Source organism: Hippocampus guttulatus, chromosome 12 (assembly GCF_054856545.1).
Source record: "Hippocampus guttulatus isolate MCC_2025c chromosome 12, RoL_Hgut_1.0, whole genome shotgun sequence".
Classification (NCBI taxonomy): Eukaryota; Metazoa; Chordata; class Actinopteri; order Syngnathiformes; family Syngnathidae; genus Hippocampus; species Hippocampus guttulatus.
The window spans coordinates 7,826,786-7,853,454 of record NC_141272.1 but is presented as its reverse complement, the minus strand read 5'-3'; the positions used below and the strand labels follow the sequence as shown (position 1 = coordinate 7,853,454).

Below are 26,669 nucleotides of genomic sequence, written 5' to 3'. Positions count from 1 at the left end.
TGAACCGGTTGCCAGCCAATCGCAGGGCACACACACAGACGAGCAACCATCCACGCTCACACACACACACCTCGGGCCAATTTAGAGTGTTCAATCAGCCTGCCACGCATGTTTTTGGAATGTGGGAGGAAACCGGAGTACCGGGGAAAACCCATGCAGGCATGACAATAAGTATGCATGAAATTTTATTTTATTTTTTTTAAAAGGGGTGACAAAAATAAAAAGTCTGTGTAACATTATATCTTTTTTTGGATTTTCTTGTTCCAAAAAATGGGAGTGAAAAGTGTATCTTTTGGTGCACGTGAACAGCAATTGCAATCTCCATCACAAAACCAGCATTCAGTTAGTCTTGAGCGTTGGTAGAACCAAATTCTTATGAATGAATTCAATCAAAATGAATGTTGCACGAATATTACTTGGAGTATGTTCAAAGTTGAGTGATGGGAACGGAATGAACATTGCTGAAAAGAAAATGCAACTGTCCTAATATTGATCAGCAACCACCCCCTAGTGGCACAGCTCGCAAACTGCAGTATACACAGAGGAACAGATACAGATACCACGGGGAATGACGTGGGAGTGTGTGACTGACTAAACAGGATATGGTCTCACCTTCTGGGCTGGGAGCGACAGTCATCCTCACCACTGCCCGACTCCTAGAAGAAGAAAAAAACAACAACAACAAAAATTTACATTTGATACCACCATCTGTTCACTTTGGCAGGGAGTTCAGAGAACACCGTGTATCAGGCAAGCCATGATGGCTGCTTATATCACATGCTGAGTCAGAGTCAATTCACCCTCCATTGGAAGTGGGGAAAAAAAGTGATTTTTCATTTGTGATAGCAGGCACTCTCTTCAGAACAGACAGAAGGGGTAAAGCTTAAATAGACCCCATGCTTTTCAATCGCTCCTCACCCCTCCACCCCCACTGACAAAAAATGCAATTATCCTCCCCCAAAACAGGAACCAGTCCACCACAAACACAAACATTTTAATCCTGGTGGTAATCCCTCCCAAAATTCAGCAACTTTCTCTTCGGCATTAATCTGTCAGGCCTCGTGAATGCTTGGGTTAAGTCTACAGTGTGTGCAACAATACAGGAACTGCCTTCAAGATGGAATTGAATGCTGATAAATAATGGTAATGGAGTTGTAAAATTGGTGCGGTTAGTTTGATCCACTACTCTCACTCCAAACCGACAGATTTGATCAGCTGAATGGACAGCTGCCAGGCTGAGGGATATCCTCCGAATCAACCATCCCCATAGCCTCACTTTAATTTGACGCTGTGCAGTTCTATCACGTTGCAATTAACTCCAACTATACTGGTAGAACTGCATACATTCCACCATTCAACATGATCATTTTAGTCAGGAACTTTTTGGTATGCACAGGGCTCTGGACTAATTTGTTGCAATGGACGCACTGGTGCACCTGACATTTTCTCTTTTGTGCATCAGTACAAAAGTTAGGTGTGCCCAAATTTTCCACTGCATCATTTTCAACACTGCAGTTTTTCTAGATTGACTGCTCTTTCAAGCAAAATTAGTGCCGGCCTTTTTTTCGTGATATTGACTGGTCAATGACTGACTAAGAGTCATCCTAAGATTTTTTTTTAAAATTTAGATCACAAATCCACAAGACAGCTAACTTAAGTATTGTTGCTTGAAGTGCTCTGTGTCACTGTTGGTGAGGACTTTTGAAGTTGTCAATCATTCTTAGCATCTTGTCATGCATAGCTATTTCCACTCTTCTTCTGATGAGATCACTTCGGCCTGTCACAAGAACACAGTTATTAGAACAATATATTTTCCTAAAAATGATCATGATAAGCAATATTGTTGATGTATTTTATTTTATTAACAAGTAAATATAACAGACTCAGGCATGGGCACCCGTGGTCTCAAAAGTCATTAACCTTCCTCCCCCAAACCTCAAAAGGCTGTTTGCACCGAGGCAAGTTTTTACTTTTGGGGGTGTACGATTAAGAAATGTGGTTGCCTGGGCACCCAAATTGGTGTCGGTCTTGAGCCCTGTACAGTTGATCTTGTGTTGCAAGTCACTGAACTGGGCAATTGGTCATAAAATGTCCTGGCAGTGATCTCGCGATGCCATAATAAGCAATGAGGTTTAATGCACAAGCTCATCTCTATGGCTACCACAGCTGCATGCATGTGCAGGGAAGTGAGCCAATGAGAAGAAGGGATTTGTTTGGGCTGCTAGGCAGATTATTGCACACAAGGGTGGCGTCCTTGCTGTGTTGCATGCGAGTAACGTGAGCTGCGATGCCTGCGGGGTCAATAATTGGGAAGATGTGTCTACTGGCAGAACACTAGAAAAGGAGGGAGGAAAGTATGAGGAATTGCACCACACCTTTCTGGCAGTGATTCACTGCCCTTTTTTGATCGTGCTGGCACGTGAAAGAAAAACACGACCAAAAATAATAATAATAATAAAAACCCCAAACGCGGCATTGTCCAGCGCTTGAGCTGTCTATCCGTCACCTCACCATTCCGCTCATAACCGATCGAGAGAACGAGCCTCAATCCTCAGTAATAATGTCTCTGCACAGTTGAAACATGTTACCGTCATGGTGTATTTCAAGTACAGGGTCGCAAATGAAGAATGATGGACCGGCAAAATTTAATGACGCGCCCACCTCTGTTTATTTGTAAGTGGTATGTTTAGAAAGTTGCTATTAGTTCATCAGTCAATGATGCGTACCAGACTATTCAAACAAAACAAAACTGAAACCAAGCTCTCTGCTCCACAAATGAACCACCTGCCCACCCCTGATAAAACTTTCTAGATCCGCCACTGGTTGGGCTCCAGCCCATTACTCAGCTACTAGACCGTACCAGCCCTGACTCTGAGGACACGCGGATATACAAACGGTATGGATGGATGATATAGTACTAAATTTTCAGGTCTACTGCACTCCATCCTCAGCCCAAACGTACATATCCTCTGCGTTTCCAGCATGAGCCAACACCGACCACATTAAGCTTACACGGCAATTTTATCTATGGAAGCCACGCCAACACAGCCCGTCTTAGTGTGCGTCAGCAGCTTTAAGGCCCCTCGGAGGCAGAGGAGATAAGAGGACCCTCGAAGGGTCTGACATCCCTGTCACACTAACCTCCTTTCAAGGCAGTTCCTTTATCCCCACTGTCACTTTCCCTAGTCGCCTTAATGAAGGTTAAATGTAGCAGACGGGATGCTGACATGAAAACACTTGTCAAACGACTACCACATCGTTCAACAATTCTCCGTACAGAGTATCAATTATCCAAACACTAAAATAGTCACACGTCTTCCTGAATAGACTCAAGAGGAAGTAGGTTAGCAAAGTGCTAATGAAATAGCTAAATTACTGTACTATTTTTTTCAAAATCTGGTAGATTTAATAAGAAAACTGATAAAACGGACGCAGGGCAACCTTGCGAAGCTTCTATTTTGATGCAAAGTTAGCCCTACATGTGCCCGATTAGTAAGAAAAAAACGAATGATAGAGACGAAGCGTTCAACCAGATGTCAAAACAGTTGACCGACACTCACCGACACACAGGGGCTAGAGGTAGTGCTCGGTGTCGGTGACCGCTGGACGGTGACCAGCGCCATCCCGCCTAAACCCGTCCTCGGTCACCTGGAAGCGTAAGAAGCCTGAATACCGGACATTTTCAGAAAATATAAACTACAGTTAGCGATTGAGGTTAAGTCTGGTCGCTGCTAGTACCCGGCGTAATAAAGTTAGACAGAGTGATTAGCGACATCCGGCAAAAGAGGCGTCTTTGTAAAGCTGTGTTTTCTCTGACTGTTGTTTCAATGAAATCATCCTTCTGTGATGTTTTTATGGAATTCCTGAACGTTTTATTGATGCAAATGTTTTATATTTAAACGAGGTGTATACGAACGACTTCTTCGTTCTTAATTTACTGTGTATCGGTGTAGAGAAGGTAAACTTTTACTTTGAAAAAAAAATCCACAACCCCTTTCCACCGCTGTCTACACCTCCAAGTGGCTTGATGTTTTTTCTGTGCTCCTCAGCTGTTGTAGTGCGCATGCGTTGAAGTGGCCAGCTGTCGAAAAGGGCGTGGAGGCCGGGTGTTGAAAACTTAAATTTAGGGACAAGTGTCTCCGCCCCAATCAATGAAGTAATAAAATTTGTATAACAACGGCGTTGTTGAACCCATAGGGTTAAAGTGTTTTTGCTTGACAGGAGACATGTAGGATCATGAATTATGCATGTATGGTCATGTCTGTTGTAATAGCTGCAGAGATGTCCTGAGTCATACAATCTCTTGGGAAATGGTCTGCGGGTGTGAGGCTATCTTAATGTCGATAAAAATCAAAGCTAAAACATATACTGTATACCGATTGTCATATGGACTCTATGCAGATAAAAAATTGGCGGTTTAATTGGAAATAAGACATTAAAACAGATATGCTTGGGGAAAAAAGGAGTGTCAGAATGATTGAGGATATTCCACATGCGTCATTGTAATGAGTGTGAGAGCTCAAGCATAAAGGCCATCTTTGGCCTTCCTCACACTGGTGCACTCAGTATGCAAACCATGTGAGAGCCACATTCCGACTATTTGGAAGACAAATGAGCGGCAAAATGAAGGTGACGATGGACAAGGGCTGGACGTAGATGCTTTGCACACTGGATGCCACTCATAAGGCGCTCAGGAGGAATGAAAGCGTGCTGTAGAAAACAAGATTAGGATTAGATCGCAGGTTAATTCTACTTCAGGACTTTATCGCGACAACACAGAAGGTATAGACGAAATTAAATCTAAATCTAATTAAATCTCTGCTTGGCATTAGAGATTGCATCAGATTAAATGTGTGTGTCCGAGTAAGAGGGAGTGTGTGTATGCTTGTTGCTATATAAGTATGGTAAAAGAGAGCACAATGACTAGCACATATTTTTCAGACAAGTCTACAGATACACCAAAGAATAAATGATGTGGTCAAACACTTTTAAGGGTTTCATGCAAAAGAATTGTAAGCACTGTTGTCAGTGTCACATCCTGATCTCTGATCTCATTTCTGCACGGAGCTTCAGTACTCCCCAGTGGTTAGCGTTGGACAAAACAGCTCGCTTGTATTGCAACAGCTTCTTTTTGTACCAATAGGGGGAGACGCAAGCCCATTCTCATCATTTTTTGACTGAAAAGGTGATTGAAAATGTGCAGTGCAAAACTTTCTCCTGATGATGTCTGACTGTCTGTCTGTTATTTAATTTGGTGATAACAAATTTTGACTATAGTTTTTAAAATCAGAGATGCAAGTAAACTTTTCAAGATATGAATATATATTTTTTTCCAAATCAGCTTCACACTAAGTCCATTTGTGAAGAAATTGAGATGCAGTCATATGCACTCTGTGATATTTTTGTATTTTTGTTTGTTGGTGTAGATGTTGCTTGATGTGAGAGTGTTTATTAGCAGTTATGAGCAGTCAGGGGAGAATTTATCTTTTTTTTAATGGTCATGTTATTCGACAATATTGATTCAAAACTGCTTCAAACTGATATATGAGGCACAGTGACATGATATTGCATTTTTGTATAATATTGATGGTGTTGTAAAATTCTGATGTGATCGTGTTGGTATTAAAGAGTTGGATTAAGTCAAGTAAATTTGAAGGCCTAGGTATTAAATTAATGTCCCACCACTAAGAAGAGACCCGCATCCTACCTCTGTCTCAACATTCTTCACTGTGTTTGTCCAGTCCAGTATAGATGAATACACATTGAACAGTATGTGTCATTGTGGTTAACTTCTTTTTACACCTGCAAGACATCGAGGAATTTCACATAAAATCGTCTGTTGGCTCAAAACCAATTTTATGATGGTGACAGTTTTAGCTTGGAATGGATTTAATCTATTTGCATTACATGCTATAGCGAAAATTCAAACACACACACACACACACACACACACACACACACACACACACACACACACACACACACACACACACACACACACACACAAAAGCATTAACATTTTTTCTTTTCATTTCTTTTTCTAGGTGGTTGACATCCATGCAAAAATTTAGGGTAAGAGGTTTTGTACAACCTGGCGCGAGTTTGGACACATCTCAATCAAGCAATTTACACAAATTTATACCGATCAAAAACTTTGATAATTGTAAGTCAAAGTCCAAATTATTTTCTGCACTGTGCTGCCGATATGAATTACATTTGAAATGAAATGTTATACGTTGCCTTTTTTAACTTTTTCCCTGTAAAGAGAGGATGAAGTGTTGACCTGTTGCTTCTGTTTTTATTTTAAGAACAATGAAAGTATCCAAGAAACCAAGTGTGCGTGTGTGTGTGTGTGTGTGTGTTTTGCAGAAGGCCTCCTCTGCAAAGATAAGATGGTATTCTCTCTTCTTGCAAAATGAGTTCATTAGAGAAGTGAAAGACGGCCGGTGCAGGGATTCAGTGTTTCTGTATGATAAAGGACTGAAGCAACCGATTGGAGGCGGGAAAAAAAAGATTTTCATTTCCTGTTCTTCAGAGACAGCGGCGGTATCAGAGCATCAGCAGAGTGCCTCGGCCGTGGAAAGAAATGGAGAGCGTCTGAGAGGACAGGCGGGGCAAGTTAGAGAGGTAAATGCCAGGGTTTTATATCCTCGCCCTAAAAAGTCCCCCTTCAGATAGAGACCGAGAGGAGTTGGACAGAATGAGTGAAAAGATATGTCAAATCGAACCGCTCTGTGGAACAAGTCAATCAAAGTGACCCACTTGGGTCATCTCGGCGCAGGAGGCCAAACCTAGCCAATTGAAATGGCAAAGCTTGAAAAGTCACTATACCATCATTAAGAAAGAAATGGACTATGAAATGGAGGGGATGAAATGAACCACAGGTTCTTGATAGACACCTGATAGCGAGGTGGTAGGGAGATGCTGAGATGACAGGTACAGCTGAGGAGGACGGATACTGTGTCTCCGCTCCACTGTTTAATATAGATCTACAGCGATTAGACGGGCCCGAGAACACAGGACCTGCCCGTCAGTCAGTGGAAGGGAGCTCAGAGGAAATTGCCACAATAAAAGGCACACAAATGGTAGAAACACACACAAACCTGTGCATTTATGTGTGTGTGTGTGTGTGTGTGTGGATGGACACAATGAAAGTGTGAACCTTACATTAAATCAGTACACAGTAATGCAGCAGTGGCTCCTGTACTGAGCAAGCTTCTGATGTGCACAAAAGGCTTTGTTGTCAACTCCCAACACATGCGACATCACCGATACTAATCATACTTTTGCGGCACTTTCATTCTGTTTGTCTTCTGCATGTTAAACCAAAAATGTTTGCTAACACATTAGCTTGTGTCGAGAATTGAAAATCTTCAACCTTTATTGGCTTGCAAAAAACACTGAACACAAGCACAATGGTTGGTGATCCAAAATGCTATTATAATCGTGATATTAATTATCTCCATTCTGCGGTATACCGAATAGACGTTTTATTGGGCAAGACAAGTAGATCATTTACTTTTTTTTTGACAACAGGCATGTACACAAATTCACATCACACCCTTGTGGTGCCCTTCTACACACACTTGGGGACAGAATTAACCATACCCATGAAATTTTCCTTTTTTCCGCCCCTTCAAAGTATTTCCTAAATTAGTCAAAGAGAACAATGCATTTTCAACACAGCTTTCCCCAAGCATCCTACTTTCATTTTGGAAACTTGGATTTTTAAAAAATATTTGCGCAGTTATTTCGCAAAAAAAAAAAATTACCAGTGCGAATAGGCAAGCGTGTGTCCTTTTTGTTGGTTAGCAGCCTGCAATTTTTGTTATAGCGTTCCGCAAGTCTCACACATATCTCCTGAGCACTCCCAGCCCATTCTTTTAAAAACCTCTCAAGCTACCCCAGATTTGCCGGTCATTCGCCATGGACCTTGGTCTTCAATTCTCCCCCATATGATTCAAGTCGGGGCTTTGTGCAGACCATGAGATAACATTCACTTCAGCCTTCTGGAGGTCGTTCTTCACCCAGAGTGATCGATTTCATTATCATGTCGGAAGAGTGTTGACCTTGACCCAGTTTGCTGCTGACTGCTTGAGGTTTTCCAACAAGATCTTGAAATATCCTTCTTTCTTCAGGATTCCTTTCACCTTCACAAGATTGCGGTGGGCAATACAGCCAGATGGCCAAAGGGAATGTTTTGAATGTTACTGAATGAATCCCATTGAGAATCAAATGAACATGACGTTGTTCACTACATCATAGTGAGCTCCGTTTCAAATATTTTAGTCACTCGCTCAATGAAAAGGTGTGTGTGTGTGTGTGTGTGTGTGTGTGTATATATATATACACACAGGTATATACAGTATATACATATATACACACACACACACATATATATATACATACATTATATATATATATATATACACACATATATATACATACATACATATATATATATACTGTATATATATGTATTTGTGCCCAAAATATTACAAGTGATTTATCTCCACAGTTCTTACAATAAAGCATTGACGCAGCCATACAAATGGGAAAAAAATACTCAATACACTTTTTTTTCTCCATATATCTTTATTATCTGATGCTTCTCATATATTTCAATAGCTTTATTCTATCCAGGTAGGGTTGTCAATACAGTCTTTTTGAAGACATAGTACATAGATCTATAAGCTTGAGAGGTACTAGAGGGAGTTTACATCCTTCATGAGATAATTTGGCAATTGACAACAACAAGAGACCATATTGTGCATACACATGTTTTCTCTCTCTCACACACACACACGCCCACACACCTCGAGTACATTATACACACACATCACAGCATGCACACATTAAGGCTGACCATCCCTACCTACTCATAGCCTCACACACGCATCAGCACATGCTCACTCGAATCCAAACATCCACATTCAAACCTCCATGAGGGGGCAGGAAACAAATTTCCACAGGGTAGCTTACACTAAGTATCACACGGACAAGGAAATACACATGTGGAGGTACAGTACTTACCATATTTGAAGTCTTAAGTCTACATTTCTCTCACTCTCTGTCTTTTTGGTCGTAAGGAAAGAGATGGTAAGTCGACTTTTAGATGATGACCTTGTTGATGGTATTAAGTCCATATTTGGTATCTATTACTGACGGCTCTGCAAGATTACTACAAGCTCAGGAGGTGACTGAATAAGTATGATTAGTGGATAACATGAAGATAATATGAACATATAGAAGGTTAAAGTGACAGAACGTAGAAAGTTGGTAAAATGCACGTTTCATTTTGCACAGATTGAAGGAAAACATTTCATCTGAATGTTTATGGGCCATTGTAACAGTCTTTCTGTCACACACACACATATGAAGGTGTGCAGGTCTCTCTCTCTCTCTCTCTCTCTCACACACACACACACACACACACACACACACACACACACACACACTATGCCACAGAATGTCGAACTCTGAGCAAATCTGTCCTTGTAATCCAACATCGATGGACCAACAATAATGTCACATCGCATGGCATATGAGCCGAGAAAACGTCATATATTTGGCGTTGATGACGTAAGAGAGAAAATACCTGATTTTTGCTACACATTAGAATGCATAACTTATGTGTACTGTATGTTATTAAAATAATACAATGAGAGTGGAGGAAGAGATAGTCAAACACGTGGGCGCTGTCGAATTGAAACGATCAGTGCAGATGTACAATTTAAATGCAAGCCAATAACTGTACAAAATAGGCGTTACCTGATGAAAAAGGAAGTGATGCGCATGAGAGAAATGGAAGGTGCATGTAAAACATGTTCACCGACCGAGCCGACCAGCACTCAACCAAACGAAATAAGATTGATGTAACCTGTCTTCACCCACATGAAACCGACCAACAGTCCCAGATTTGAGCTTCACAATGAAAAAAAAAAGAAAAAGAGCCAAATGTGGTGAAAGGTAGCCTCCATGTTTTGTAGTGTTGTAAGGGATCCAGAAGAGGGCGCTTTAAGTAAAGCTTGAAGTGGCACAGGAGGATCAGGTCAGACTGCATTGGTGACAATGAAGCCTCTGTGTTGGTCATTGCTGGGCTCCGGAGTGATGCTCTTTGATAAACGCTGCAAAGAAATATAGAAGTACATCGCAAATTACAATTTCAAATCTCAAAGATACCGAGTCAGTCAATCGACAGCCCATGCCGAACAACGTAGCAGTTATCTGTTCTCTTAAAATCCCATCTTCTGAGAAAAATATGTTTGGGATAAATGATTATATTTCCAAAACATTGGAGTTAATTAAAGTGGATGCTGAAAAGAAGAAGTATGGAAGTCAATGCCAGACATATACATCACTAGCGTAATGTCCGATCAGATTGCTCTGATGTCATCGCTATTTCCAGAATATCCAGGGTATAAGCAGCTCTACGTCGCGATGTATATCAACCAGCTCTTCGGCATTTTACTTTAAGTAGCAATTTTCAAATTGTTGGGAAACACTAGCCTGAAATTTGAATTATTCTCATACATTAGCCTAAAATTAAGGGTTAGCCTAAAATTAACATCTTAATTAAAATTAAGATGTTATTAAAAAATAACATCTGTCATTGCCATGCCGATCACTTTCCCAAACCCAAAACAGATTCTGAATCAGTTTTTCTACCAAATCACAAAGGAGTTCATTTGGGGCAAGAAGTGAAAGGTTAAAGACTGGCCAAATGAATCTCTATATTTAAACCCAGTACACTATGCATTTTACCTGCGAAAGAGTAGATTGGAGGTAGTTATTCCACCTCCCCGCCCCAAAACAAACAACAACTGAAATAAGCTGCAGCGAAAGCCCGGTAAGTGTCACAAAAATAAAGCAACATTTTACTGATGTAAGAATGCCACAAGTGTGATCCACCGTTTGCAAGCAAAATATGTCTTCTTCACTTCAGTCTATTCTAACAACGACAAGCCTGCTAGTGAGAAAAATGTACTTGCCCTTTGACCTTGCTAATGCTTATCTATCCCCAGAACATCCATGTGTTTGTCCTGTACAAAAGTAGATGTTTACACTGCGCCATGCTGACAACGTGTGTCAGTGTCATTGCACGCCTCGGCAGTTGTGTCAATACAGGACAATGCGGCCTTACTACAGCTTATCACAATGTTATAATGATGATGTGAGTAACGTTTTTTTTGTTGTTGTTGTTCTCGTCACGACACGGTGGCAGGTGTGTGATTGCACAAAGCAGCGAACAAGCATTCAATCGGCCCGAATGAAAGGTCACACTTTCCAGTCAGTGTAGTCAGGTGATAGTCTACCTGCATTCCACGTTTGTGTGTGTGTGTGCGTGCGAGTGTAGTTTGTGTAGCTTGAATTAGTGTTTTGGGGGTTTTTTTTCCGAGTGCTAACTCTTTTGGTGCTAACGTGTAGTAGTGTCACATTAGAGGTTGGCCTTAAATGTGCATGAGAAACTGTGAGAAGACTAGCGAGATGCTTCCTGGAAAGATCAGAGGAAGACAGGTCATTTTGACTCATTCACGAAGTCTGAAGGACCAAAATGACCCCCCCCCACCCCGCCCCAAAAAGTGTTTGCGGTAAAAGCGTACCTGTTTGAAGGTACCCTTGGCATTGATTAGGTGGTAGACCATGTAAGCAGGCACACAGATTAATGATGACACCCCGATACTGTAGCCAAGGGCAGTGGTCCAAGGTGGATACTGGTAGTCGAACAACTTGACCTCAGGCGGGAAGGCCAGGAAGCTGATGATGATGAACTGTAAATAGAAACAAGTTGAAAACTGTGTGTGTGTGTGTGTGGACAAAAATTTGTTTCTGGAGTTATGTCATGGGGATCTCATGTAGCATGGGGATGAAAAACATTGTGAATAAGCTGTTAAAGATTGAGGGAACATTGATATCGGAGTGTCTCACCAGGAGAAAGATGGGGCAGATGGCGACCCAGCAGATCCTCCAGAAGCATCCCGGGTAGAAACCGAGCATAACCTGGATGTCGTTGCAGAATCGAGTGGTGCCTGAAATGCACACACGTTGCCTTAATCTTCGGTGTAGAAAATCATTTGGGATGAAATCGCGTTCAAATGTTATCTATTCATTTTCTTGATGTAAGAAGGGGCAAAACTCACCGTAGAACCAGGAAACCGCGACGACTTCAAGCAGTACCACGGTGATGACCGCGGGGCCCGTGGCATACTCCTCAAACAACTTCACCACAAAAGCTCCGCCCTGATCCAAGAAGAAAAATTCGAGTCTCAGAAAAATCCCTTTTCTAATCACTTCTTTTGTAACAGGCCTTGTCCGCGCACGATGATGTTCGCATGTTGCATGTGTAGAGCGTAGCCCTTAATTACTCCAGTTCCTTACCTTAATTGAGGCCTGGAGATAAAGGAATTACTACTTTAATCTGATTTGCATGTCATTGTAAACTGCAGCTAATTACGTTAGCTAAATGAAGCAGCAACACACAATGAAGCATATTTACAGTATATTCTTAGAAATGATTCCAAATATTCGGAAATTGGGGAAAAATGCCAAGGAATGGAATGAACTGAGGACTGTAGTAGTAGTAGTTGATAAATCATAGCATCATCGGAGCATTTCGCAGTTAGGAGGCAACTATGTACAAGCAACCTTGGGACTGCAAACAGTACAGTGTGACATTGGAGCAATTTCATGGGATGCTTTGTTCGTTCTTTGAGGCAATATTGGAACGCGCCTTTCGAAAATGCTGAAAACTTTTTTAGGATAAGAAAATAAAAGCGAGCCCACTGATGCACGAGCGTACGAATGCTGCTGGCTTGACGTTCTGTTATTTTCAGATTAACTTGTACATATTGTAGTCGAGTTGATGTGACTTACATATGTGAGGGTGGAGAGTGCCCCGAGGTAGCAGACGCAAACCAGGCCAAAGACAAACTGCTCTCGTCTCTTAACCAGGACATTGGGGAACTCATCAAGCATAGCGGTGACGACTCCCTCCAAACCGGCAAACTGGAAGAGGGAACAAGATACGAGCAGATAAGAACTGAACTGACCGTTCATTTAAACCGTTATAATATTTTCATCCATTGATCCTTCCTTCTGTTTTTCATACCGCTGGTCCTCACTTGGGGCGCTGGGGCCTATCCCAGCTGATTTGGGGAGAGAGGTGGCATACATTCAGGAGTGGTTGCCACATAAGACAACCATGCACACTCGCATTAACACCAACTAACAATTTAGAGCAGGGGTCACCTACTCGGGTCTTCGATGACCCCTATCCTCCATGTTTTAGATGTCTCCCTCCTCCAACACAACTGATTTAAATGATCAGCTCATCGGCAAACTGCAGAAGTCTGATAACGATCCTGGTCAATCCTGCATCTAAAGCATGCAGGATAGTGGCCCTCGAGGACGATTTAGCAGAATAGGATGTTTCCCTCGTTAAATTTCAAGCACAAAATGCCTAAAAGAAAGAAAAATGGGCCACACAAGGCGAGGCGGTATACATGACACAAAGCAACAGATTGTGCCGTAATATCCTCAGTCATGACAAAAAGCAGCAAAGGATCCTTGATGTTGCTTCTACACTGATTATCAGTATGCAATAAGCACTTCGCAGGACTCTACAGCTGGCTGCTTGGGCACAGATGAACACTGGCTTATTGGGAAAATATCACTGCGCTGATATAAGGGCATGGTAGCGTTATTTTGTCGCAAAAGTGAGCATGAGTGTGCCCAAACAAGTCATCGATAAGACAGCGTTTATGTTCACGGCTGTGCTAATATGAAATGCGATATGTGGTTTTAGAGGGGAGCAACAAGTGGCATAGAACATTGATTCATGAGCACGATGCGTTAAACTTACTGTGCTATCCAGACCCAACATAATGATCATGAGGAAGAAGATTATGGCAAAGAAGGTTGCGGCTGGCATATTTGCAATGGCTTCTGCATAAATGATGAAGAGCAGACTGGGTCCTAGAGAAAAGAAAAAAAAAACAATGGCTACTATGTGTAGCGTTCGGAAAATGATGCTAAGACCTTACGCGAAATGACTTCAGGGAACAAAAATGCAGGTCATTGTGAGAAGGGATTTGTCTTCAACAACGTGATATAGCATTTTTCACAGCCCCGCTTTGTTCAGTGGAGAGATCGGTGCTGTTGAACGGTCTGCGGCTGGATGGATGTAAGTCTTGAGGAGCCGACGATGAGAAGAAAGGAGCGTTAGCGCGGAGCGCCGATGCGGATTTGGAACTGGGAGTCGCGGCTTGGAGTTTGAAGCGGATTACGTGGGACAGGAGAAGTGAACTCATCTCTTTTCGTCAATGGACGCTACAGCTTCGTGTTTGCTTTCAAAACTTAGCTTGTAGCAGATGTGTGCACATTTTCAGCATGACGTCTCTGATCCACTGGTGAAAGGACACTTTGATCCTCTCCTCTTTCATCTACAACTACTTCAGACAACAAAGTGTATGCAGAAAAGTGGTGAAGATTGCCCGACTGTCTGTGTCCTATGTGTTGTGTTATTTTTGTTATTTTGACTTCAATATGGCGCCGCGAGAGTGGCTGCCTTTCCAGCAGCTCCTATATTTTGTTGTTCTACTTCTTGCTTTCATAACTTTGCTGCTGTGAATTGGGAATTTCTCCATTGCGAGACTAATAAAGGTTTTCTTATCTTATCTTATCTTATATTGAATGGAAATGGTCATTGTAGTTTCTTACCAGCATCCTTTGCAACAGCATCCACATCCTGCTGCCTCATCTCAGCCATGTAGCCCAGAACAGTAAAAATCACAAAGCCGGACAGAAAGCTGGTGAGGCAGTTCACTGAGCTGGTGACCAAAGCATCTCTGAAAGGGACAGAAAAGAGGCGCGTGAATGTATGAGGAATTTGGGGTCTGGGCTCTTTTGTTGTGTGAGTCTAAACTGTAGAATGTTATTGTGACTTTTGGCTTGTCCCTATGAGGCGCTTCCTACAGAACTCACTTGTAGCAGTTGTTGTGAAATGGGTTGTAGCTGGCAAAGGCAAGGAGAACCCCAAAGCCCGGACCCAGCGAGAAGAAGATCTGAGCTGCTGCGTCGATCCACACCTTGAACACAACATGGTGGGACACGTTGGAGGTGGTAGAAACAAAAACATCAATTCCAGTGACAGGACAAAACAATCCACATGACAAGTTTCTGCCGTAACCAACCTTCGTGAGTTGGTAAAAAGTAACAAGACTCTTCTTACTGTCGTGCTGAGCAGTTTCTGCCAATCAGGTTTGAGATAAAAAACCACACCCCTCCAGGCCCCGGGTAGGGTGGCCCCACGGACGAGGAGCACCAGGAGCACCAGATACGGAAAGGTTGCCGTCACCCAGACCACCTGAAAGAGTAAATAAAATAAACGTATCGACGGTGCTTTTGAAGAACACACTGTTCTTGTTTCACCGTTGGTGCGTCAGGAGAGTGATGTCATCGCAGTGATCTTTTTCATTGGGTGAAATCGAATCAAGTGAAGCTGCTAAAAAAAGACTCTCAGGTCTGGTTTGCGGTCTCATTGGCTTAAGTGGCAAACCACAGATGATTTCTCTCGAACCGACTTGCCCGACAGCAACGATGAATGAGAATGAGTGTGATGTATGATGACCATTTTTCTCAATCCAAGCATCTATCTATCCATTCTAAGTGGCACACTCTGCCCATTAGCCGTACCGCCGAAAAGGTTCAGCTACCTTTCCAGATGTTTTGACTCCCTTCCAGATGCTGAAGTAGACGATGGTGAAGATGAAGAGCAAACAAAGGGCGAGCTGCCAGCTGACGGCGCCAAGCTGGTGCAGACCCGATGAGCGGTGCACCTGCAACACATGACGACTGGAGAAAGGAGCCAGGGTGAGGATGTTGCGAGGTCGAGAAGTGAAAAGAAGATGCAGTGAAGGGGCCAGAGAGGATAGCACACAGTCGACAAAGTTGCACGAAATTCACACCCTCACCCCTCATTTGAAATGACATTGATCAAAAATATATACAAACTCTCAATAGATACTGTAGATGGATAGATAAAGAGAAACCGATGGCAAACAGGTTGACGTGGAGAATGAGGATATCATCTTGTCACAAGTTAAGCACACAAAGCTAAAATGATGAAAGACGATGAAAGACGGACATGATTTATATTGACAACAGGAAATTCGGATAGCAGATTGACTTGCAGAGTTTGCAACTTTTTTTGAACTGTTCTCAAGCAGCTTCAACAGATAACACAATAGGTCTTCAAAAATACCTGGAAGGACATGAGACCGGCATGTTTGGTCACCAAAACACAATGTCGTGAAGAAAAGAAAGGAAGGGAAATGTAAAATGATTGTCCACATGAAATAACTTTTCATACAATCTTAGGCCTTGCCTACACGTAGCCGAGTTTTTAAAAAAATTGAATATTTCAACTTCTCCGCGTAGAAAAAAAAATGCGTCCACAAAGCCTTATTTATTAAGAAAAAAAAAGCACCAAAGTGCATAGGTGCATTTTTTTCAGCGCATTTACAAGCAATTCAAGATGTCAAAACAGCAGGACAGGGCTCATTCAGCTGCTACTTATTCAGCTTCATCCACATGAACGGTCTCGCTCTAATAACAATAACGAATATTGAAATAAGAAAGAAAGCAAATATTATGTACTCAAACACTGCAATGTTGCTGGATGTTTTCCGTTTCTCTCTCCGTTACGCACACAGTACACATGCACTTGTGACATGTTGAAACCGACGCTGGTGTGTGGGAGGAAGGGTGTGGAGGTAGATTTCTGTCACTTTCCTAATGACTAATTATTATGTAGCTGGAAAATGTGAATTGTCAAAAAAAAAAACTTTGCTGTCACTTCACATGAAAACTGAGTGCGCAGCTGGAAGCGCTGCCACCAAGTGTATAGTTGTCGGGGAGGCGGAACAAAAGAAAAGAGATCTGTATGCAAGCTACAGGGACGTAATTGCGGTCCGTCCCGGAACTGCATGACAGAATGACGGACGGATGACAGTCAATCAGGTCACCACATATGTACACCTGCACAATCTAATGATGATGACGATGATGATGATGATAATCCAATATGGCTGTAACGTTGATGTACGCTCGTTGACAAAAATGTATGTTTGAGTTTGTGGTTGTAGTTTGGAGTGGTGTAATAATAGGCAGAAACATATTTGTGAGTTAATCTGTTGGTTATCCGATTTAGCTACAGTACATTAACCAAAGACATTTTAGGAACAGCTCAAAGTATGACGCTATTCTAGACCACTTTCAGCCGTGTTGAACAAAATTGAGCTTGCATCTTTGTAAAAGCAGGACTTCCTGAAATCACTTGTATTAAATATATTGTTTATACTTCCAGTCACTGATCTAAGTTGAATGCAAATCTTGTTCACAGTATCACTTTTTACATTTTTTACAATAAATCATCGATATTTTGGTATGCATACAGAGATTGTCGTCGCAGCTCTTATCCTCCCCTACTCATCATCTCCCTCCCGTAAAGTCTCCCCCCCTATGCTTTCTCATCCCACTTACATGCACTTACGTATAGAACTCCTCGGCAGGGGAGGTGGAGGAGTTGGACCACGAAACGTTGTAGTCGGTGGACATGTATCTGTTACAGTTGCCCGTGTTCCAGCTGTTGGTGCAGGTGGTCCAGGGAAGGGTGGAGCGGAAAGACGACAACAGGTAGTACAAGGCCCACGCCATGATGGTGTTGTAATAGAAGGCGATGTAGAGGGCTATGATGCAGATAGCAAAGCCTATACCTGGATGAAGGAACCAAATGACCGTTAGGAAGAATACTTGACGACGCGAGGAAAATTGTGGCTGACACAGAGTGGACGTACGCAATAAGATGCCATTTCCGAGGGATTATTTTGGATATCACTCCTCCGACACAGATCAGTGATTCTTTCAAACTCCTGCTCAAGTGGTTGACATTTCCCAGCCTCAACAATTTACATACAAACCTATTTCCAAACACCTGGCATTTGGCATGGGAAATGCGACAATTTCCATAACACAGACAGAACATCACTGGAAATGTTCAAGCAAGACTCGGAGCTGCTGGACTTTAAATGAGGCAACGGTGAAGTGAATCCGCTAAGATCTTCACACTGTGCTTCTTTCTCTTTTTTTCACCCTTTCAGGCAGTTCTCTCAAGTTGCACCCTCCCACCCCCACCCTCCAATTCAAGCAAATGCCCAACTAATTTTTCCATCCGCTCCTACCTTTGAAGATGGGGCAGATATGTTTCCAGATGGAGATGCAGCCATTGCGGTGAAACTGACCGAGAGCCAGCTCCATGTAGAAGAGCGGCACACCTCCAAACACCGCCATTAACATGTAGGGAAGTAAAAAGGCACCTGAGGTGAGGACATGGAGAACAAGGGTTAGGGAATTGATGATCTGAGGATGGACAGGGGAAGTAGAAACTAGTGACACAGAAAAAAAAGTCACTTTGAGTCATACAAAAAAAAAAAAAAAAAAAAGAAATACAAGTCAAATCTGTAACTTGCATTCCAAAAACATGCATGGTAGGAAATTGTAGAATCTAAATTGTATGAATTCGTGTGGGAGTGGTCCTTTGTCTCTATGATTGACTGGCGGTCAGTCAAGGGTGTAACCAATCACTCGTCCCGAGTCAGTTGGGAAAAGATACAGCTCACCCACGACAAGCGTGACAGAAAATGTATCGATAGATGAAAAGGTAGCACAAGAAGAGTTCAAGACCACAAACCTAGACTTCAACTCACAGCTTGTCAGATCACATCTCCCCTTTGCCTCCTATCTCATCATCGGTCTACCTCATGTGATCTTGTGCTTATTTGTTTGTCAGTGTTTTTTTTTTTTTTTGTCCCCCCGTCTGGTCAAAGATAAGAGATGATTGAGCACCTGCCCAAGCAACAGGTTATTAAGCAAGCAGGGCACTGAGGCCTTTTCAATAAAACAAAACCTCTCACAATTAATACTGGTGCCTCTATCAAGTGTCTCCTTGAGCCCATCTTTGCTTCGCGCACGCGCGCGCACACGCACGCACGCGCACACGCGCGCACACGCACGCGCGCGCACACACCTCACAGGAAATTGCATGGACTTTATTATTGCAGATTCAATAAAAGTGAAAATTAAGGCTGTTTTCTCTGCGTAGTAAGGATTTAGTGACACAGACAGAATGGCTTCATTTTACTACCTAGATTGTGTAAATACAGTTCTTAAAACCATTATTTGACCACCGATTTGTCTCAGAAACCATCCGGCATCTTGAAGTGATTGAATGCCGACACACGTAATTTGGCATCTTCATCCAGAAATAATTAACTTGTTTTTTTTCAAAACATTACTTACTTTTTGAGTGTATTATTTAGTGTATCTGCAGCATAAATCTTACATTGCATGGTGGTCTAATAAATGTGTGAAGCCCTGTAAATATTTTAATCCGGCAGACGAATCTAATTTCACACGCGTGTCTGGCTGAAAAAAAGATGAAGAAAAAAAAAAGACTTGTTTTAGGAGTCTACAATGGAGTCTGTGTGACTTCATGTGAATTTCTAAATTTTAATCTTAAATTTGCAACAAAACAAAAATAAAAGTCAAAGATGAGATTTTGACACATCCTTCACACAGCCGCCACTCCAATTCATGCAACTCCTCACCTCCTCCGTTTTGGTAGCAGATGTAGGGGAAACGCCACACATTTCCCAGGTCCACTGCGTAGCCGATCACAGACAGCAAGAAGTCCACCTTCTTGCTCCACGTTTCTCTGGGCCGGTCCAAGCTAGTTTGTTGGACCACCAGAGTCCTGAGAACTCCCAGTGTCGCGGCGGCCTCGGAGCTGCCTGCGGGCCCCGAGGTAGAACCTGCAGAGTAAGCTTCGGAAAGCCCCGCTCCCTCGTTGGAACTCTGAGGGCTGGATGTGGTGAAGCCATTGGACACCTGCTGGCCAGGTGTGGCACTCTTGGGTCCTCGCTTCGCAAGACCGTCAGCCAGCATCAGTCGACAGTTTTCGTCCTGCGTGCCCTTCTCCGCTTCCTTCACCTCCTCTCTCTGATTGCTTCGCTCGGCCTCGCTCTCCCGTTGGTCCTTTGTCAACATGCTCGTCATCGTCAGATCTTTTGTCTCCATTGGGGTCACGTTGGTCGTTGTGTTTGGGTTTTGTTGAGGTAGTTACGGCTGGGAAGAGGTCGGTGAATGTAAGATGGTCTTGGTGTCCGATACGGTGCCCATTAGGGGAACAAATTTGTTGAATAAATAAGGGCGAGGAGAGAAAGGGAATGATTTACAACTGTCTGTGTCCTTCTTGGACAGGGAAGGATGAGGAGACTGGAATTTCAAGAAAATAGACTTTGATGGGTTTGCGCGCCAAGAAAGATTAAGTGCAGACAAGAGAATTTTGGCTCCTCTCCGTTAGCTGCTTGTTATCAATGGCCCAATGTTTTGGTGGTGGGGAGGAGGAAGGGGGAGGACATCAACTATTGACACAAGAACATTGACAAAAAAAATTAATGATTGAAACAACAGTGCACTCCAAGTTCAACTTTGAACTTTTACACTAGTTTTCCATTTTTAAAACTGCTGCAAAAAGACACATATACATTTTTTTCCACACATGAATCAAATTTCATGTGGAATGAATCATCAGTTGCATGCATATCTACCCAAAAGCTGACCATCAGAAGAGAACAAGAATAAAGGCCACACACGCCAGCATATGCTCCTAAAACTTAATAAAAGTCTAAAAAGAATCTAGAGTTGAGAAAGCACCTGATTGAATCACCACAATGTGTGTTCAACCAATGATGATTGTTCCATGTGTGCACACTAAACAGGCACAGGCACAGAGAAGGTTTTAAAAAAACAAAACAAATTTAAGAAACAGAAAAAAAGCGCTAATTTAAATCAAACCAACAATGACTAAAATGATACACATGTCCTCTCAATGTACTACAAGCAGTCATTTTAAAAAGTAAATGAACTCTGATTCAAATTCAATGTACATCGTTGTCCTGTACGTTGTTGAAACCTAAACTGACTATATGGTAGTTAAAACAAAAGCGGACAATTAACAACTGATCGGATTTTGAAGGAGACAACTACAGTGAGTCATGGATCAACAGAGTTATTTCAAGGTATCTTATTTCTATTCGTCAGATTCCATTCACATCCTTTTCATCACCTCCACCCCATGCGCCGTGACTCTCTGAGCGGTCATCCTCAGGTCAAAGCAGTTGAAAAACTCTTATTTCCTCAACAATGACCTTATTTCAGCGAAAGACACAAAAAGCTTTGGCCACAATCAAGCATTTCAATGTGAAAAAAAAGTATGCAAAGGAAACATGAATGCGACACGTAGCTACCTACTGTAAGTTACTGTACTTTCGTTGCCAGACTCATGATAAAATACAATCCAACAAATAGAAGTGATGAAAGCTAAACAACTTTCACTTGAGTAATGCCATCAATATTTAACTATAATAAGCACAACCATGTTACCTGTTGAGTGAGTTTGCCAAAAGACGGCAGCAGCAAATAAAAACTGAGCAAAATCCTCGCCAAAGAAACAAACAGTGTAGACTAGCTCATCAGGACAGCCAACTGCCCCTGGAGCTCTCGGAGCTCTCGAACCTCTCTTGTTTCTCTGGCTCCCCCCCTCCTCCCCACCAACTCGCACCGCGCACACACATGCAAAGAGACACGCAGCAGCACCGCTATGCAGTGAAGATGGCATGCACATGAACAATTGAGTTTGGATAAAGGTTGTGTATGCCGGGAGCTAGTCAGATGTAGAATCTCATGATGAAACATTAAGAACTGGATTCCGCACTCCGTTATTAGGACAAACATTCACAGGTGGTATTCCCTCATTCCCTTATCTCTTTTTTTCTTCCTATGCTTTCATGTTAACAAGCTGATACATTGTCATCATGCCGTGCATGGAGGGATCCGATTATTTCATACTTAAGGACTTGTGCCTGCTTTCTGGACATTTTATCCTGCAATCTAAGCAGGAAAAATTGGGGTATTCACATGAATGTGTTGATGGTCAAGTAGGGTGCCCTTGCGATTGGCTGGTGACAAGTGTTGCTTACACGCAACCTTTACGAAAACAAGCGGTCTAGAAAATGCCCTGGCCTCCAGGATTATTGGCACACTTGGTTAAGATGTGTTCTTTAGCTTTGAAGAAATGTAATTTTTTTTCTAAATAATAAAGGATTGACATTAATAAAAATAAAATAACATTAAAAAAAAGGAAAATCCAACTTTCGAGTGGATTAATTCAATAGGAAGTTATTATTATTATTATTTTTACATCAAATCATGTGTGCTACAATTATTGGCAGCCTTGATGCTCATACTTTGTACAACCTCTTTTGCCAACAAAATGGCACTTAACCTTCTTGCACAATGTTTCAAAAGATGGGGGAATACAGAAAGCAGGGTCTTCGACCATTCCTTTTTGTCCAATCTCTCTGACCTTGGTACTCTCCCCTGCGCTCTCCTCTTTTGCCCACTTCAGTTTTTCAATGGGGTTGAGGTCTGGGGACAGAAATGGCCACAGGAAGAGCTTGATTGTGTGCCTTGTGAACCATTTCCACAATTTTCGGAATGAGAGTATACTTGCGCAGTAAAAATTGAGGTGATTTTATGACTTTTGGCACATCTTAAGCAGGGGTGCCAATAATGATGGAGGGCACTTAGGTTGGATGAATCTCGGGAGTCAAATGGGCTCAATTTGTATTGGGGCCAAGCGAGACAATGCCCCACCAAATCCATCAGTCTGCACTCTTATTTGTTCCACTGTGCATTTTATATTCAGTCCAGAGGAGTGATTCAATTGCGCAACATACTTGGTGCGGCTGGCAAATGCCAATATTTTTATCAACTTGGTATGAGACAGCTACAGTATGAACTCGATGAGCTCTCCGTTGCGATAAGCAGTGGTGCAAATGCATGACATCTGCTACAACTTTAAACCACTTGCATATTTTTGATCGTCTGAGCGATTTGTAGGCCGCAGGCAGGCACTCACGCTTCCCGTTTCTTTGTTATCATCATTATCTTTTTGAGGGTTTTAAACAAAAAATTGCCGGGATGTTTATTCTGGTAAAACTGTACATATTTGAGGTGTACTGCGCATGACCCTTCAACATTTCCTGCAAAAACACCCAACCTTGTGCTTCTTTTTCTGTCTTTTACATGAAGTATGCTACATCTTACTGCATGTGTAAAAAATCTCAGCCCTCCTTAAATGAAGACTGGGCTTTGACTGCATGACTAAATATCTTTCATTCCACAGTTTGAGCTGAATCATTTCCAATCTGCGGGTAGCAAAAAAACAAACAAACAAAAAAAACCCCTTTAATGCACACCATAAGTTAGCACGACAAAAAGAAATACCATTTTTGACATCAAACGCTCACACAATACATGCTCCTCACAGACAAAATTCATTTGCACATCACATGGTTGTGTGGCAGTTATGCTTTAAATTAGAGTGTTAAGGACCACTGCGGTGAGCTGAACAAAGCCACATCCACACAAGGTGCCAGCTCAGCAAACTTTGGGCTCTATGCCAGCTCTCAGAGCACATGCAAACCAAACAACACCCTTTAGTCGGCCGTTGGCATGTAAAAATGATCCACTTATCAGAGTCTGGCAACTCTCAGCGGTTTTCCTGAATGGTCAACTTTTATTTTCTTCTCCATGTAATCTCTTAGCAAGTATGCTGACAGATAACAGAAAGGCAAGTCGGGGAGTAGGACAACGCCTAAAAGAAAAGGTTTAGAGGAAGGAAAATGGGGGAGTCTGACACCGAGGTCTGTGGCCAAGGCGTGATTTGATTAGAAACTGGATCCAGTTTCAGTCAAAGAAAAAAAACCTTCGTATGGTCTGTTGTCAAGACATGCTCAAAAATTTCCTGCTCGGTTGAGTACCACGGTAGATTTACGCAACTTATTACTAATGAGGAAAGGGGCGCGGCATATTTTGGAGTGGAAAAAGTCCTTAAATAAACATAACGTCACTGAGCTGTCATGTTTTGGGTACACCCACAGATTTAATACAGTGTTGTAACCTTTGACCTATCAAGTATAAAACAGTCTTCAGAAACATGTGACAAAGATAGGGAGACGACATACTGTCTCTCTCATCCTCATTTGTATGCCAAACCAATTACTGGAAGTAACATTGTAAATAGATCGGAAAACTCACAAGTATTTCCTAGAAAGCTTTAATAGGTTGGAATTCAACGTTTAGGAATGCATTCTTTCCCAAGCATGCTTTGTTGTTGTTACAAGTAACATTTTTGACAAGTGTGGTAAGTTTGCTCCTCCGTAATGAAGCCATTTTGTACAGAGAGGGGTGATATCTAGTTGGACTTATGGCTCTTGAAAGGGAGCCGTTCATCTGAAAGAGCTGTTCAAAAGACTGGCTCTTTTATGCATTTCTTGATAACATCAATGTAAAATGTAACTAAACACTGGGTTTAGTGATACATAACAGTTCATGTTCTACTTTACTTGTTTAGGTGATTGGTCATTAAATATTGTAGTCTAAAATAATGTGAGTTTTAATGACGTGGGCTGAATTCGAGTCATAGTACGGTAGGTGGTGAATGTTGGCAATTGTGCTCAACATTGGTTCATTTTGACATTTGGAAAGGTCTGTCAATGTTTTATTCTCCTTTCAACATATAAAAATAATAACAACAATAATAAGAATCGGGCAAATAAATTAACATTGAGAAAGACACAGACTCTCACTTTTTCAGGCTTCAGGTGGTCTCTCTCCCTTCGTCCTGTTTTAGAGAAAACTCTCTCCTGAAGTGCTGAAGTTGTAACAATGCACGGCTTCTTCACCGTGAGCTTGCTAAGCCTCGGCTACACCCCTCCTACGACTAGCCAGTTCTCCAGCAGCTCCTCCTCTGCCCTGTTTTCCTCCAACAGTGCCATTGTTTACTTCTCCTTTCGGGTCAAGTTAAAGTATATATTTATAAAATATTTTTAAGTTTTATATTGTGCTGTTTGAGCAATTGTCTTATCTTGGTAGAGGTGTTTGTGTGTCTTGCCTTGCCCCTGGTAGGGTCATCCAGGGGCAAGGCATGTTAATATATTGCAAAATTGTCTCATCAGCATCGATGAAGGTGGTAGTTAAAAAACAAACAAACAAAATAAAACCCTGTGTTCTTACCTTGGTGTGTTGAGCAGGACATAAAGCATGTGGTCTTGTCACATGCAAGACATCACCTTATTAACAGCCAGTCTCAACCCGATCCCACGCGCCCACTTCCACATACATATACGAGCTCCTAATCCAAGACTTTCTGAGGCACATTTCTAAAGATGACCTAAAGGAAACAAGAGTGGACGTAAACATCAGGTAACACTTGTGGATCAGCAGGGTAGAACGTTGTAAAGTGTGTGCTGGCCAGCGAGAGCTTATAGGTCATTACAAGTCACAGGTTGTCTGTCTCCTGGCCTAACTAACCCATTTACAGACACTTGCAACCGACTGGGCCAAAAGGCACCATGCCAGGTACAGGAGCACAATCGGTAGATGTGTGTGTGTGTGTGCTTGCGTGTCGACCAATGCAGATGACATAAAAAAGGGCTACCAAGACGTTGATATCAAATAAAAGTGTGTTCACTTACCAGTCTCTCCTTCTCGTTCAAGTCCAACCTTTGCAAATGTGTTGAACGTCATTCCAATCAGCATCAGCTGAAGCACGAGGTTAATCCTCATTGCAGTGCACACAAATCCACACACACACACACACACGACAAGAGAGGAAAGGCAACAATTGCAAGGGCAAAAGGAGAAAAAATGGATCGAAGAATTACATCGGGTTTGATTCAACTGACTTTTTTTTTTGTCTACAACTACACTAGAAGTTGCATAAACTTGATTGCTGTAGGGATGACCGTCATCGTCCTTATTCGTGTAAGTGATGGCAGAAAATTTCTTGAATTTCAATTAAAAGACAACAGAAGTGATGGTCTTTGGGCCCAGTGGCCCTTGTACATCCCATCCGGTCGATTTGGGCCCCCTGGCTCCTTATCTTAAGTCAACAGTCTCAAACTTGGGTCTTAAACTGGACAGTGATTTTAAATTGGACCAGCAAATTAGTGCTGTTGTCAAATCCAGCTTCTTTCATCTTAGGCAGCTGGCTAAAGTAAAACCTCTCCTTTCTCTTGAGCACTTTCAAACAGTAATTCATGCCTTCGTCACACCCCGACTGGATTACTGTAAGGCACTTTAGTTTGGAGTCAGACAGTCCTCCATTAAGCGTCTCCAGTTGGTCCAGAATGCTGCTGCTCGCCTATTGACTGGTACTCGTAAGAGCACATAACTCCTACTCTGGCATTCCTTCACTGGCTCACGATACATTTGAGTTCTTTTTAAGATCCTATGTTTTCAAATCTTTAAATGGCCTCGCTCCACCTTACCTGTCTGAGCTCCTTCGCACAGGCCATTCTATGTTTTTACCTTTCATATCTTGAAATTTCTTTTGTAACAAGAGGCAATATTTTCCTGTTGAGACGTTTCGTAACTTGAAAATTTCATATCAAGAGACGTTCGTAAGTAGAGGTGATACTGTAGTTATTTTGGCCTTGTTGTAATGGATAGGGCACAGCTGTGAAGAAAGATTATGGAAGGCTTAA

General features: G+C 42.2%; 2 protein-coding genes across 5 annotated transcripts in view; both read right to left on the bottom strand.

Moving 5' to 3' along the window:
* The window catches only part of ssh2a (slingshot protein phosphatase 2a), a 29,546-nt gene extending 25,781 nt beyond the window's left edge, over nt 1–3,765 (bottom strand). Inside the window, exons 1-2 of the mRNA XM_086125024.1 lie at nt 3,561–3,765; nt 613–656 (exon numbers count right to left, since the gene is read on the bottom strand). Coding sequence (XP_085981150.1) covers nt 613–656; nt 3,561–3,623 — 107 coding nt within the window. The 5' untranslated portion in view covers nt 3,624–3,765. The remainder of the gene's footprint in view (nt 1–612; nt 657–3,560) is intronic.
* Nucleotides 3,766–9,333: 5,568 nt separating this feature from the next.
* Nucleotides 9,334–25,812, bottom strand: slc6a4a (solute carrier family 6 member 4a). 4 transcript variants are annotated; one of them, XM_086124932.1, is made up of 15 exons: nt 25,659–25,812; nt 25,198–25,354; nt 19,665–20,480; nt 18,240–18,374; nt 17,552–17,774; nt 15,714–15,852; nt 15,230–15,364; nt 14,983–15,086; nt 14,719–14,846; nt 13,862–13,974; nt 12,874–13,005; nt 12,141–12,240; nt 11,929–12,029; nt 11,604–11,771; nt 9,334–10,127 (listed from the first exon to the last, which is right to left on the bottom strand). In XM_086124932.1, exons 3-15 carry the CDS (start codon nt 20,131–20,133, stop codon nt 10,053–10,055), a joined length of 2,022 nt encoding a protein of 673 aa, XP_085981058.1. In that variant the 5' UTR covers nt 20,134–20,480; nt 25,198–25,354; nt 25,659–25,812; the 3' UTR covers nt 9,334–10,052. The 4 variants fall into 4 exon arrangements, with proteins under 4 accessions (XP_085981058.1, XP_085981059.1, XP_085981060.1 ...); XM_086124933.1 differs by lacking the exon at nt 25,659–25,812 and having other exon boundaries at nt 25,198–25,506; XM_086124934.1 differs by lacking the exons at nt 25,198–25,354; nt 25,659–25,812 and adding an exon at nt 24,771–25,117.
* Between the last annotated feature and the right edge of the window lie 857 nt (nt 25,813–26,669).